The 15,743-nt window shown below is 39.7% G+C and overlaps 1 protein-coding gene across 3 annotated transcripts in view; it reads left to right on the top strand.

Moving 5' to 3' along the window:
- Positions 1-15,743, top strand: part of wwp2 (WW domain containing E3 ubiquitin protein ligase 2) — a 214,609-nt gene that overhangs the window by 157,085 nt on the left and 41,781 nt on the right. For all 3 annotated transcript variants that reach the window (XM_080186797.1, XM_080186798.1, XM_080186796.1), the window contains exons 11-12: positions 4,887-4,941; positions 7,661-7,742. In XM_080186797.1, coding sequence (XP_080042923.1) covers positions 4,887-4,941; positions 7,661-7,742 — 137 coding nt within the window. The remainder of the gene's footprint in view (positions 1-4,886; positions 4,942-7,660; positions 7,743-15,743) is intronic.

Genomic DNA, 15,743 nt, shown 5'->3' with positions numbered 1-15,743 from the left:
GACAGATCGGAGCATGTGCAGTGGCCCGCTCAGCACTATGCTGCTGGCCACTCTAGCAAGAGTAGGCCCCACCCCTTATTTTTTAAAACAAGATTCACACTAGGGTTCTCCATGCATCAGAGTGTGGGCGATTCATTTTGAAAATCAGTTTTTACGCGAATTTGGCACTTAAGGATTTTTTTGGGTGAATTTCACCCATGGCTTTTCAAAATGCCTGTTTGTTCTGATCTCCTTGAAAAAAGGAGAGTTGAAATTAGCACTCTTCTTTCCACATCATGTCATAAAAACATGCTTTCTGCCAAAAATAATTTTTTTTCAATCTACCAGCTGGAAACACCTCATCGAATTATTTTTTTAAATGAAACGAAAGCCACATTTCAGTCACTTGTGCTCGCACCCAAAGATAGTTCCATAATTTGCATCACTTATGACGCCACTGAGATGTGTCACAAAAGCCCTCTTAGGACATTGACTTATCCCGTTAGTAAGAACACCAGGTTAAAATCTAACATGTTTATTTGGTAGCAAAAGCCACTAGCTTTTGGAGCGCTGCCCCTTCCTCAGGTGAGTGGGAGTCCTATTCACAAACAGGGCATATAAAGACATAAACTCAATTTACAAAATAATGATTGGAATGCCAGCCTTTATTGGTAATCAAGTCGAAAAAGTACAGATAATGTGAGTGGAGAGAGCAATAAGCATAGGTTAAAGAGATTTGTGTTGTCTCTAACAGGACATAGTGAGATTTTGCAACCCCAGGCAAGTCATGGGGGTTGCAGATAGAACATAGAACATTACAGCGCAGAACAGGCCCTTCGGCCCACGATGTTGCGCCGACCAGTTTAAAAAACAATGACCCTCTAACCTAAACCAAACCCTTACCATCCATAAACCTATCCACGGATCTCTTAAACGCCCCCAAACTAGGCACATTTACAACTGCAGCAGGCAGGGCATTCCAATCCCTCACCACCCTCTGGGTAAAGAACCTACCCCTGACATCCGTCCTATAACTACCACCCCTTAATTTAAAGCTGTGCCCCCTCGTGCTAGCTTTCTCCATCTGAGGAAAAAGGCTATCACTGTCCACCCTATCTAAACCTCTAATCATCTTATATGTTTCAATAAGGTCCCCTCATAGCCGCCTTCTTTTTAACGAAAACAACCTCAAATCCCTCAGTCTCTCCTCATAGGACCTCCCCTCCATACCAGGCAACATCCTGGTAAACCTCCTCTGCACCCTCTCCAATGCCTCCACATCCTTCCTATAATGTGGGGACCAGAACTGCACACAATACTCCAAGTGCGGCCGCACCAGAGTTTTGTACAGTTGCAACATGACGCTGCGGCTCCTAAATTCAATCCCCCTACCAATAAACGCCAAGACACCGTATGCCTTCCTAATAACCCTATCTACTTGATTCCAAGTGTGACATGAACCCAAGATCCCGGTTGAGGCCGTCCTCGTGTGCAGAACTTGGCTATCAGTCTCTGCTCAGTGACTCTGTGCTGTTGTGTGTCGTGAAGGCTGCCTTGGAGAATGCTTACCTGAAGATCAGAGGCCGAATGACCGTGACCACTGAAGTGTTCCCCAGCAGGAAGAGAACAGTCTTGCCTGGTGATTGTTGACTGGTGTTCGTTCATCCTTTGTCGTAGCGACTGCATGGTCTCTCCAATGTACCGTGCCTTGGGACATTCTTTCCTGCAGCATATCAGGTAGACAACATTGGCCAAGTTGCAAGAGTATGTGCTGTGTACCTGGTGAATGGAGTTCTCACGTGAGATGATGGCATCCGTGTCGCTGATCCGGCATGTCTTGCAGAGGTTGCTGTGGCAGGGTTGTTGGTGTTGTGGTCTCTGTTCTCCTGAAGGTTGGATAGTTTGCTGCAGACAGTGGTCTGTTTGAGGTTGTGCAGTTTGAAGGCAAGGAGTCGGGGTGTGGAGATGGCCTTGGCGAGATGTTCATCTTCATCAATGACATGTTGAAGGCTCTGGAGAAGCTGACATGTCTTTTCCACTCCGGGGAAGTACTGGACGACGAAGGATACTCTGTCCATTGTGTCCCATAACCTGGTGTTGTGAGACTTCTTACTGTGTTTACCCTAATCCAACGTCGGCATCTCCACATCGTTATCCCTTTAGCACAGTGTTCAGACACTCATCTGGGTACTCAGTAGGGTGAAGATAAATAATTAAACATAACCACTTGGACAATGGAACCCTAGCTGAGAGAGGGAATCCCCAACATGCTCTTATCAAGCTGCAGTTGGAATACATTGGCTATGACCTTATTTGGACCTCTGGGAGCTGGAGGGAGGTAGTCATGTGACAGCCCAACTTTTTGAGAGAAAATTTTAAGCACCAACTTTCTCTGCAGAACAAGAGGATCAGCCAGGATGCAGAAAGAACAAGAGTAGGTTCCTTCCTCCATCGCTTTCGACTCTCTTTCTCGCCCTCTCCCTCTACCAACTTCTATGTTTTTTGAACCCTGTCTGCTGATTGTAAATAATCGAAATCCAAATGTTGCAGACACTGCTTTTTGAAAGAAGACAACCCAGCACTGGTGTCTGCAGAAAACAGATCAACCATCTGTTTGCGTCTTTAAATTGTATCAGCACAGAAAGCACCAAGATCATTGAAACCAGCAGGGATGTGGAATTCAGCCTGAAGCCAGCCAACCTCCACGAACTGTATACCCCTTTAATTCCAACTGACTCTATCCATCTCCACTCTGTAATCTACTTGAGTGAGTGAGGCCTTGAGTGTATATTGTATGCCTACGTGAAAGTCAGAGCATATATTGTTATTTTACTTGGACCGGGTTAAGCCCAATAAAAGCTATTCTCTTTCCTTTGTTAAAACTCAAGAAAACCTATCTGATTCTTTTGTGATCACAGTGCATAAACAGTTAACCTCTCACTGAATTGGCAATTATCTCTTTTCAAAAATTCTGTTGCGATCAAATGAGAAGAGGGGACCCAATCGATTCCACCCTGCCCCCCAACTCGCCCCACAAATCTGATCATAGCAATCAGCTTAACGTCAGATGATTTTTCCCCAGAAACTCTTAATCTGGTAAACCATGCCGCTTTATATTAATTCTCTAGATTTTTCTTGTTGTATTTAATTTTTGTGACAAACAATATGTGGTTACTCAACCTTTATATAGAAAAAATATTATGTTCCCAGGAGAAACAAAATACATTTTTTTTTGGAGAAGTAAATCAACTGAATAATCTTTCTAAATCATATGCTGTAATACAATAAGTGAGGTTCTCAACAGTACTTAATATCATCTGTACTTTGATGTATGGGAGCAGTATATTTAGAATGTGATTCGTTCAGAAATCTTATTGAGAAACGCGAACCAATTTTAGTTTTTCATTTGAAATGACACAATTACATGATTTGTATTTAATGAACTACAAATGAACTTATAGACGACCTGCACAAACTGAAGGTTCATATCACAACTTAGTCTTTCAATGATGGAATTGATTTGGCAGAATTCATCCTGGAGAGATCAGTCTTTTAAAAAAAAATCTGACTTGTCTAGTCATGAACATTTCCTTGGCATTCCAGATATGAGATGCAATTGAAAGAAAGAAAATGTACTGGGGATTTATTTTTTCAATTTAATGATGCAATGTTTATATGATGAATTTTAGAATCTTGATACTGGCATAGTCTTGCCCAATATTGGTATCCCAGTTGGGTACTCTTTCTTTACCAAAGGCCATTGGATCTGTGCTATATTCCCACCCATACCAGAAAATTTACTGAGATTGAGTTATAAGACCATTTGATTCTGTTGAACAAAAATGGATTGGACCTATTTTCCCTCTGTAATGTAGTTGCTGAACAAGCACCCCCAACTGAGATTGGCAAATTTGAGTGATGCTCAAGGCTGCCCTTGAAGTCCCAAGTTGAAGCTCTGGATGAGAGGCAGGCGCTCAAATGGTGGAGTTACAAAACCAGTGCCATTGACTTATTTAGGCCATTAGGTAAAGACAGTGATAAAGTACATGGTCTGGTATGTTAATGGAAACTCTAATACACTGGAATCAAGTTGAGCAATTGAGGAGTAATCACAATTTCAATGAATTTGCTGTAGGATATTTGTAGAAGCAGTGCAAAATGGCTCATCCCAGACAATATGCCAAGTAGTTTTGGCACAACACTGGGCTAGTAATGTAAATACCAAAACATTAGTCATGATCAGTTTCCTTTACTCTGAGCGGCACAGCTTGGTTGGGGCAGAGCAGCCGCCTCATTGCCATTCATTTACATTCAGAATAAAGGTGCTTTTGTGAGCATGAATAAAACATTCATACTGGGGAAGGGCGTCTGTCTGGAAAGAACATGAATGTCCCCTCAGTTATAATTTACATAGCAGAGTACTGTTACATTAACAGCACATTGAGAAAGGTTGAACACACACTGCAGGCAGCAAGCTTGGGCGTACACATCATGCAGTAATGATTTCATTAGTACAGCCTGTGATTTCTGTGTGTAGATCTTGGAGAGAGAGAGAGACTCACAGCAGCACTGTGCAATTTCAACTGACTGAGCCAACAGTATCAGTCAAAGCATTGGGACAGTTAGTGTTTTACAATTGATCTATGAAGAAGTTTTAAACTGTCTTGCAAGAGCTTCTTATAATGTGTATGTAGAGGTGTAATTGCTTTAGAAAACCTCAGCTTTCATTGCATACATTTGAAAGATGAAGATTTCTGCAGCTACTAAATTTCAAGAATTGATTAAAAAGGAAGAGACCAGTTGGGAGACCTACAAAAAAATTACAGTATGATGTGATAACGCAATCTTAATACCGTAATCATTCTATCGAGTAACAATATGCTGGATTTCTATCTTTTCTGTTATAGTCATCTGGGATCTCTACTGACAACGATGCACTCGGTCCTTTGCTTGCTGGTTGGGGTAAGTAGTTGTGATTAATGTTTAATTGAGCTGAGTTTTTTCAATTCTATTTTGTGTTAAATTGAAGCATTTTGTTGCTGTCTTTGCCACTTTTGCCATATAATTGTAAGTAAAAATAATTTTGTATTGTTTAAAAGTCACTTAAATGATTTGAATTTCAGTGAAAGTAGTTTTCTGTTCTGTTACGAGATACTTGATTTCTCTTTAAAAAATACAACCTCCGTCTTTTTACAATTTTAGAAACTCAGTAGTCGTAAGCAAGCCATGTGGTTCATAGTCATGAGCTATTTAGTGAAACTTACTACTCGGAGTGATACTTTGCTTTTCACTCCAACATTTTATTTGTTATTCGACTTTGAGATGGTATTCTTCTTGTCATATTAATCTTGGCACATTAAATTCAATTCAAAAGAATATTAAATTGTAGTTCTGCAAGAAAAATCCTAAAATGTAACCTTTTATCATTGGCATAGCTACACTGGTGTACCATTAAGGAGCAAACAGAAATATTGACAATGAACATGCACCCTTGTGGCCTCAGCATTTGTTGAAATATATTGGTACTGATATATTGACACCATAATGCTACAATTTTCCAAAGAAAAGTTAAAGTGTAAACTGTTTTATTGTCTATCAGCATTGTGCTGTGTTGTATGATATTGAATATCAGTTGTGCTTACTGATCCTATGTGTCGTTAGTTGTTGTTGTTGCTAAAGAGTAATGGCACTGAAAAGATCAGAAACGTTTAGTGCCCACTTGTATTTTTTAAAGTTTGCAGTCTTGGCTCATGAAAGTTTCTGCTGGTTTCCACAGTTTGAGGATAGTGGTCACTCTGATATTCTCAGCCCATGGGGAATATATGGAATTAACTTGGGAACTTCTCAAACTCGCTAACAATGCAAATGAGATTGTGTTCTTGGTGTGTGGCAACTGATTATCATTGTGATATAGTGAAGTGATGAATCACTTAAGGTGTTCCTGAAGTCTATGTTCTGGGAATATCAATTTCGTGATGCCTCTCCTTTTTTAAAAAAATCTCCCTGCGTTTTAAATTCCCTGCAGAATGGGTGTGCTTGGTCCTCCTACCTCATTAGGCACCTTAGTATAATTTTCTTTCTACTTTTGGCTTAAACAATGCTATCTTTTGCAAGATGAAAGAACACAAGAGACACGGAAAACATTCCAAATGGCATATAAACCATAAATAATCCCTTATTGATAATGGATCAACATGTTTTGCTTTGTTTGCAAAGCAAGTTAATTACCTAACCTTAATTTGGATCTAAAGCAGTGACTTTTGTGTAGGGGAAAAGGGAATAGAGGAATGGTCTTAGGAAGTAACAGTGCTACTTTGTGAGTTGGCATAGGAGGCAAGAGTTAAATAGAATAGCTGGCATATATCTGTCATATTCTTTCTTCAGTTCTTCCATAATCTATGGAACTCCTTAGCTCCCATGCACCCAGCAGTTCTGCTGAAAGTTAAGTCATTTGCCATAACCAAGCCCAAATAATTTCACAGAATTTCCTAATTTCTAGCTTCTTACACAAGTCCTTGTGCTTAATTTTCTTTTTGAAAAAGTGAATTATTATAGCCACTTTCTTTGTAATCATGGTAGTTCATGAACATTTGTCAATTGAAAGAGATTCAGTAGTTCTTCTGATTTACATCTGGAGTTGATTTGCTTTAACTAGAAGCATGAGGGTCAACATGGAATCATAGGATATTAAAATGGATGACAGCTTTTTATTAGTGAATGGGCTGGACTATTTATTAATTTAGGTCTGTTGTTTTTCTCTATACTAAATCGTGTACATGTTCTGTGAGGCTGGCAGACCGCAAAGTGGGTGGTAAGAAGTAGTTCTCTTCAATGTAGTAGCAGTAACACAATAATTCAGTTGTTGGGGTTGGTAGGCAGTGTTGTTGAACTTTTCGTGATATTTTCATATATTTCTCAAAAAGAGAGATCTGGCTTTTAACTGGTAAAATACTTGTTTCCTCAGAATGAAGACTACTTTTATTTAATTAAAATTTATTTAAAGGAAACTGGTGGATCATCAGAAAGGTACATGAGACCAAAAAAATGGTAACAGTCAGCTGAAAATAATCTATAACAGCAGAACTAGTGCACTTTTGAGAATTTTTATAAAGGTTCAATTTTGCCCTGTACTTTTCTTCTTTCAAACCTTTTCACTTGTACCTATCCTCCAGAGGGTGAGGATTTTAAAAGTGGAGTCACAAATAGTTAAGCTGTAAACCTCACTGACTTTAAACACTTGTGGTGTTCAGTGACACAGCTGGCAAAGGGTTCACTTTTCACAGCACGATGCAGACAGACGCTTTTTATTTCTCCGACATGGGACATACAAACTTGCAAGCCAACTGTGACACTGAAACTTTTGGAGTAATGGACAGCTTTGACTGTCTGCCTGTACTGGGACCTTATTTCATAACTCTAATAGCCCTATAGTATGCAGCTGTCTTGTCACTGCTGCTTAACCTTCCATTCACAGAACTGATAGAAGATGTCCTTTCACTTGCCACTTGATTTGACTTTGTTGGCCCACTATATTCCTAAACCATTCTGAATTGTTCATAAAATATATCAGCTTGTCTAATAACATAATTGGCAGTTAATAAGACAGCACAGAATTAAAAATTGGCATTTGTAATGTTTGCATTGTCAGGTTGATGAAATGTCTTGATTTTTCTTTTTCCAGAGAAACGACAGGATAATGGACGAGTCTATTTTGTTAACCATAATACACGGACAACTCAATGGGAGGATCCAAGAACTCAAGGGTGAGAGCAGCTAACCTGTTAAAATATTGAAATAAACATTGTTAATAATTGGGCTGCCCTTTGTTTTTGGAGAAAACTGATTAAATGGTAACTAATTTTTAAGGGTTCTACTTTTTGCAACATTCTCATGTACCTGGCGTTCCCTGATTAAAATATATATGAAACTGGTACTGTTCATTCAGGTTTTCAGTATCTTAACTTACTGTACATATATGTGTAGATACACAAACAGCACATAAGTCGTTTGATCAGTCACATTTAGAACAATTATTTTTGCCACGTAATTTCTGGCATAATTAATTAGTACTTTGAATTTATTTTGTCTTCCTTTCTTCACTTTGTTCAGCTTTTAATTTTCCTCCCTTTTGTGGGAAAGTGCGATATTTCAAATTTCCTCAGATCTCCCTTTGGCATACTTGATTTCACAGTTTGACATGGGAGCAAATTATAGAAGGTCATTGCATTAGTGTAGACCTATGAATGCATTTTGATTCTAACTTTCTTCAGTTCATACTCATAACTATTCTTTTGCTTTACTGATTCTATAGCTATAACCAGTATTATATAGGGTTTCTGTTATGATGAGACCCAGTAATTTCTGGTACATTCCAAGGGAAAATCAATTGGGTAGTCTTCACCAGGCTGATCCTGAGCACCTCCTGGTACATCGCTACAAGCAGCACTAAAGGTTGCTGAGAAACAGGTTACGTGTCCCTTCCCTGACAGCCACAGGAAGTGCGTGCACTCAGGGAGACTAATGAACAAAACGGTAACAGATCTTCAAAAAAACCACTCAAATTCTGATCCTAAACCTTTTTTGAACATGCAAGGAAACTGGCTTGATTGAAACCATTGCTGACCCAGTGATGTTCACATAGATTCTCATAAGAAACAGCTATGTACCATTAAGTAAAGTGCAATAAAATGAAGTTCCAGGTTTCATAGCTAAACTTTTAAATCTCTTAACAGAGAACATTTACTTATGAAAGGGATTGGACACATTTTTAACAAACATCCTTGCAGCTATAAATAATAGTTATGAAATTAACTCATGTCTCCTTACTAAGAAATGAAAAATGCATTCACTTAGTAGTTCTTGCATTTTTACTGTTAACCTGGTTCAGTCTTGTTCCACTGTTTATGTCATAACAGCTGAAGACCATAATGCATGTACTTAATCTCCCTTGTCACACCTACTAATTATTTGCACTAAACAAAACATAGTGTGACCCGCACGTGAAATGGATAATTTAGTTGGTGACTGTATATCTGTACCTTGCGTCACTGCTACAAAGAGCATATTGCAATGCAGATCTGATACAACAGTCTTTTCTGATTATAGAGGAAAACTGCAAATGTTATGTATAGATATATAAAAAATCAAGGGCAGAAATATTTTTAACATATGTATTAGCTAACTCAGACCCTGAAAGAGGACAGAGTGTCCCAAAGTGCTTTGTAGGCACGAACTAGTTTTGAAGTGTAGTTATTATCTTACATGGTTTCTAAATTTGACTTACTTCTGATGAAAGTTCCCTCAGATTGAAATCTCAAAGCATTAGAATTATTGAAAATTTAATTCATTTCTGTCTTACCTGATGCGACCTATTTAACCATAACGTGGATGAAAGAACTTTATCTGTCTTCAAAAGCACTTTTTCTCCCCAACATTTAAAAATCATTGTGGGTTAATTAGCTTCTCGCCTAAAAATGGAGAGCTCAAATGTGATGGATTACGGCTTCAGTGCATTTAACCATACCATGGTGATATGCAATTTTGCATCCACAAGCCCACCTTGTTGATTTGTCATTTTTAGCCATGCCACCTATGTTTAAAGATTGGAGCTTCTCCACAATAGTCAGTCATAATTATAAGGGAAATAGTCCCAGTTCACTTGCAATACCTCGTAGTCTGTGCAATGGTGGCCTTTTGCACATTGTCTCAGTTTGGATGATAGTCTGGTATCAAATAGTATAGTCATAATCGGCTTTAGAAACCTGGGTTTAAAAAGGAGTTGATGAGGATTTCCACCTTGATTGCTATTCTATGGCCTTTGTTGGCAGTGCCTGCAGTATCAGGTAGAAGGATGTCTTTCTTGGTGGCTGACTAACTTATCAGTTTTTCTGAATAATGGCCAACGATATTTAAGGAACTATACCCCAGCAAGGAGTAGATAATTCTAAGAGAAGAAACATGCGAATGAAATTGATGAGAAAATAAATTGTACTGCCAAAATGGAATCAGAATGTCAGTTCATCACTACTAATTTGCTATTGTGTGCATGCTGAAGTTTGCAATTAGTTCATTGCTAAAACTGTATTAGTCACTTTAAAAAAGATTGACCTTTCTGGCTGCTTTCATTTTTTGTACCATCTGCAAATTTTGAAATTGTGCCCTTTCTATTAAGGACTAGATCATTAATGTATATCAGAAAAAGCAATGATCCTAACACTGACCCTTGGGGATCTCCAGTACAAACCTTCCTTCAGCCTGAAAAACATCCATTAACCACTACTCTCTGTTTCTTGTCACTCAGCAATTTTGTATCCATGTTGCTGCTGTCTTTTTTATTCAATGAGCTGTAACTTTGCTTAGAAGTCTGTTATGCAGTATTGTATCAAGAGCCTTTTGGAAATTCATGTACACTACATCAATAGCATTGTTATCATCAATCCTTTCTGATACCTCCTCAAAAAGTTAAACATGATTTTCCTTTCAGAAATCCATACTGGCTTTCCTCAATTAGCTTGCATTTGTCCATGTGACTATTAATTTTACACTGAAGTATTGATCCTAGAAGTTTCCCTAACACCGAACTGAAACTGGCTGGCATGTAGTTGCTGGGCTTATCATTACACATTTTTTGAACAAGGGTGTAAGTTTTGCAGTTCTTCAGTCTTTTAGGGTCACTGCTGAATCTAAAGAAGACTGAAAAGTTATGGCCAATGCCTCTGCAATTTCCACTTTGCTTCCCTCAGTGTCCTTGGATGTATCTTCATCTGGTCCTGGTTTCTTATTAACTTTAAGTACAGACAGCCTATTCAATTACCATTTATATAGATGATCTGGAGGAGGGAACCGAGTGTAGGGTGTCGAAATTTGCTGATGACACCAAGATTGGGGGAAAGGCAAATTGTGCGGAGGGTGTGGAGAGTCTGCAGAAGGATCTAGATAGGCTGGGCGAATGGGCCAGGAAATGGCAAATGGAATTTAATGTTGGCAAGTGTGAGGTGGTCCACTTTGGTAGGAAGAATGGTAGGAAGGACTATTACTTACGGGGTGAAAAACTGCAGCAGGCGACGGTGCAGAGGGACCTCGGGGTCCTTGTGCATGAGTCGCAAAAACCCAGCCTGCAAGTGCAGCAGGTGGTCAGGAAGGCGAATGGGATGCTGGCCTTCATAGCGAGGGGGATTGAATATAAAAGTAGGGAGGTCTTGCTGCAGCTGTATAGGGCATTGGTGAGGCCGCAGCTGGAGTACTGTGTGCAGTTTTGGGCGCCGCACCTGCGCAAGGATATTTTGGCCCTGGAGGGAGTGCAGAGGAGGTTTACTAGGCTGATACCGGAGTTGAGGGGGTTGAGCTATGAGGAGAGGCTGAATAAACTAGGCTTGTACTCGTTAGAGTTTAGAAGAATGAGGGGAGATCTCATTGAGACGTATAAGATGATGAATGGGATGGATAGGATAGAGGTGGAAAGACTCTTCCCGCTCAAAAAAGACAGTAGGACTAGGGGGCACAGCCTCAAGATAAAGGGGGGGCGGTTCAGAACGGAGTTGAGGAGGAACTTCTTCACTCAAAGGGTGGTGAATCTCTGGAATTCTCTGCCCGTTGAAGTGGTGGAGGCTGCCTCGCTAAATATTTTTAAGAAGCGGGTTGATGGGTTTTTGATAAGAGAGGGGATTAAGGGTTATGGGGAGAGGGCGGGAAAGTGGAACTGAGCCACGACAGATCAGCCATGATCTTGTTGAATGGCGGGGCAGGCTCGAAGGGCCAGATGGCCTACTCCTGCTCCTATTTCTTATGTTCTTATGTTCTTAATATCTCTGCTTCAACAATTTTGAACTTTTCAAGTGTCTGCATTGTTCTTCTTTCGCCATGGCTTAGGTAGCATCTTAATACCTCAGCTATGCCTTCTGTTCAGATTATTGCCACGCAATGATACTACAACTGACTTCATCATTCTTTACTGGACACTCACAGTGTAGAGTCCAAACAGCCAATCGCATAAAAGGGTTTTCACCACTCCCAATCAGGAAACACAAAATAAGATTACTTTTAAAACAGTTTACATTGACAAAATTCAAGATTGGGGTAAATATGGGATGAATACAAGCTATAGTATACTGAAGAAAAATCAGGAACTTTTAAAAATATTTGGTTCAAAATCTACAAATTCATTATTTAACAGCACTCTAGGATTATGAAATTTAATCTTAATTTATCTTATTCATGAAATTTTATTAATCACATTGCCATTAAAAATCCTGTGCTACTTGATTGAACAAAGTGTAACTTTTTGCAGAGGTTTTGAATGGTCCAGTGAGAGTCTGTTTGTGTGAAATCTGTACCCAGTGAGAGTCAGTGTGTGTCGAACCGATACTCGAGTGAGAGTCAGTGTGTGTGGAACCTGTACCCTAGTGAGAGTCAGTGTGTGTGGAACCTGTACCCTCAGTGAGAGTCAGTGTGTGTGGAACCCATCCCTAGTGAGAGTCAGTATGTGTGTGGAACTGTACCCCAGTCAGAGTCAGTGTGTCTGGAACACATATTGCAGTGAGAGGGATGGTGCCAGAGCAAAGTGACTTCTTGCAAGTGGTGCCCTTCGGATTCTATCTTTTATTCTCGTTCTATGCTTACATTCTGCATTCTCTCGTTTCCTTCTCTATGAATGGTATGCTTTGTCTGTATAGCGCGCAAGAAACAATACTTTTCACAATGTAAATACATGTGACAATAATAAATCAAATCAAATAATGTGGGGGTGGGAATGTTGAAATGTTCTCTGATTACAGACTGTGCAGATGTGGGGTCTCCACGGCAGTCTGTGTTGGAGCAGGTCACAACTTCAGGATTTCCACAGTGAACTATAAATGCCCATTTTCCTGAAGCTAAAGTCAATCTTGGAAGGGCAATGGTGGCGAATAGCAGAAATCTGCTGTCAACCCACAAAATTCACCCCACTTCTCATAATTAAAACTTGAAACATTTTTTTAAAAGTACAATAATTTTCATCAGATAAACCGTATTAAAAAGTCATATTTCGAAAGTCTAAGAAAACATCTTAACATGTTGTAGACTTTTTAGCAAGCTTTATCAAACTTTTAAAAGGTTTTATGTTTTAAAAAAATTGAATCCATGTGAATTTTTATAAGATCTCTCTGGTGGGGGCTTCTGGATCAAGTACTCAAATTAAGAGCAGGCCCCATACCGGGTGTAGATTTTTAAAAGTAATTAATTTGTTATTAGTGAATAATTACCCAAATTCACACTGGTTCCTACTTACCATTTGAAGTAATGATCTCTTGGGAGTAGCATTAGATAATCTATTGTAATTTTTTAATTTGCACAAGGGGGGACATTCAGTAGCAGCAAATCATAGAATCCCAACAGTGCTGAAGGAGGCCATTCTGCCCATTGAGCCTGCACCGACAACAATCCCACCCAGACCCTATCACCGTAACCCCACATAGTTACCTTGCTAACCTCCCTAACACTGAGGGTCAATTTAGCATGGCCAATCCACCTAACCTGCACATCTTTGAACTGTGGGAGGAAACTGGAGTACCCAGAGAAAACCTACGCAGACACTGGGAGAACGTGCAAACTCTGCACAGACAGTCACCCGAGGCTGGAACTGAACCTGGATCCCAGAAACTACAGTGCTAACCTCTGTTCTACTGTGCCGCCCCGCTGAAGATGTTACTGTTACCAGCACTGCAAAACCTGACCCATTGCCTTTGCCAATTTCTTTTCCAAGGCTAGCAAGACAGCTGCCTCCTACAAGTATCTTGGTGCTTTGGTAATTGAATTGCAAGTAAATGTGCATGAATACATCAGCAAATAGCAGGTTGTTACCTCAATAATTTGAAAGTATTTCATTCATATTAAACTTCAAAACAGTTTGTTTAATCAATTATTGAATTTTTTTGGAAGTAACTGCAATACTTTCATAAACACTCCATTTCTTCAGTTCCTCAGTATTTAATAATTTTTAAAAAATTGTATTATAGGTGTAAAGTCACCTGTTACTCCTAATCAACACTACATTTACTCAGTCATGTCTCAAATTATTCATGCATTGTATCCCTAAAATTTTGTTCTTTTGAAAGAAATTAATATAATTTGCTCTTTACTGAATCAATACCAAATGCTTCCACCTTCTCCCCAAGGATCCTGGCCCATGGATTTATGGAAATAGTGTTTCCTTAGATTAGTTTTGAATTTATTGGCAGAGAAAAAGAATCAGCCCAAGTTCTTGCTCTGATGCCTGCTTATTCACTGGAAAGTGAAAGTTGACTGGAAAGTGTACCTGTGCTAATATTTGGTGAGAACAGGATTGAACTCTCCTGTCCATGGTTGCTAACATTATGTATCTAGATTTGCACGAGTGGTTGCTGGGATGAGGTGGTGGAGTTCTGCCGTCTCTCAGCATGAGCCATTGCCTTCAACAAGAGGTGGGAGCAAAGTTGGAGGCAAAATAAATTGTTTTTTGTTTGGCAGCGGTATGATATTTAACTCCTTTTTAGAAGCCTAGTGTTTGAGTGGCTGGTTTTGACAAGCAGATTTGACAATGTTTGGTTGGTGTGTTTTGCAAGTATTATCTCTGACCAATAGTTGGGAGATTACGTCACTGTTAGAAGAAAAAAGGAGCAGGGAGTTTCAAGACCTACAGATGAATGTGAAACGATACTTTTGTTTACTGTGGAGAAGTTCACTGTCCACCAAAGGCTCAAATGATCCCCCTCTCAGTCCCCTCACTGAAGGAAAGCAGGGCAGAAACAAGAATACAGCTTAAAACTAAGGGAGAAATTATACAAGGTAAAAAAAAGCTACTGGCAGCATGGTGGCACAGCGGTTAGCTCTGTTGCCTCACAGTGCCAGGGACCTGGGTTCAGTTCTAGTCTTGAGTGAATGTGTGCAGTTTGCACGTTCTCCTTGTGTCTGCGTTTGTTTCCTCTGGCTGCTCTGGTTTCCTCCCACAGTCCAAAGATATGTGGGTTAGGTTAATTGACCATGCTAAATTGCCCCAGTGTGAGGGGGATTAATAGGGTAAATAATTAGGTTTACAGGGATAGGGCCTGGGTGGGATTGTTGTTAGTGACTCACTGGACCAAATGGCCTCCTTCTGCACTGTTGGGATTCTATGATTTGAAGTTTTAGTTATTCTAATAACAATATCTGGAAAAAGTTGAACCAGTGATTATACAAAAGGGCTCACTGTCCTGGTTCAGTAATTGTGCGGCAGTTTAAGACTTATATTTGACAGCCAGCCAAATGGTGGCCAATTAGCTGTAATTACCAACAAAACAAACATGGTTATCTCAATTTGCCTGTCAGAGATCAGTAGGAACAGAAACAGCAGTTATGACAGCATAGCAGAAGTATTTTATAGTCATTACCACTCATTTACAAACACCCAATCAACATTTTTGCTCAACTAAATCAAGAATGGCGTTTGAACTTCCCAGGATTTTTATTCCCTAGTATGTGCTTTGTAATAGAGAATGTGGGGGAAGAAATCCTGTTCTTCTGAACTCTTGTTTAGAGTAGGATCACCAATGTAACCAGTGATTCTGCCCCTTTTTGCATGTCAGAGAAAAATTACTGTACAATAAGAATACCTAATGAATTGGACTTTGTGTGTCCCGCCAGCAGCTTGAAAGTGGAGGGCACATAAAATCCCGACATATCTGAATTTTTTCTGGATAGGGGAAGCTCAGAGGTTTGCTTGCTCTAGGGCCCATTCTATTGCCACCAGTATTTTACCCCTGGTGGGAAGCCCC

This window comes from Carcharhinus amblyrhynchos, chromosome 4 (genome assembly GCF_965287045.1).
Source record: "Carcharhinus amblyrhynchos chromosome 4, sCarAmb.v2.hapA, whole genome shotgun sequence".
In the NCBI taxonomy this organism is placed as follows: domain Eukaryota; kingdom Metazoa; phylum Chordata; class Chondrichthyes; order Carcharhiniformes; family Carcharhinidae; genus Carcharhinus; species Carcharhinus amblyrhynchos.
Note: the sequence above shows the minus strand (reverse complement) of the source record. Positions and strands in the feature narration are given on the sequence as shown.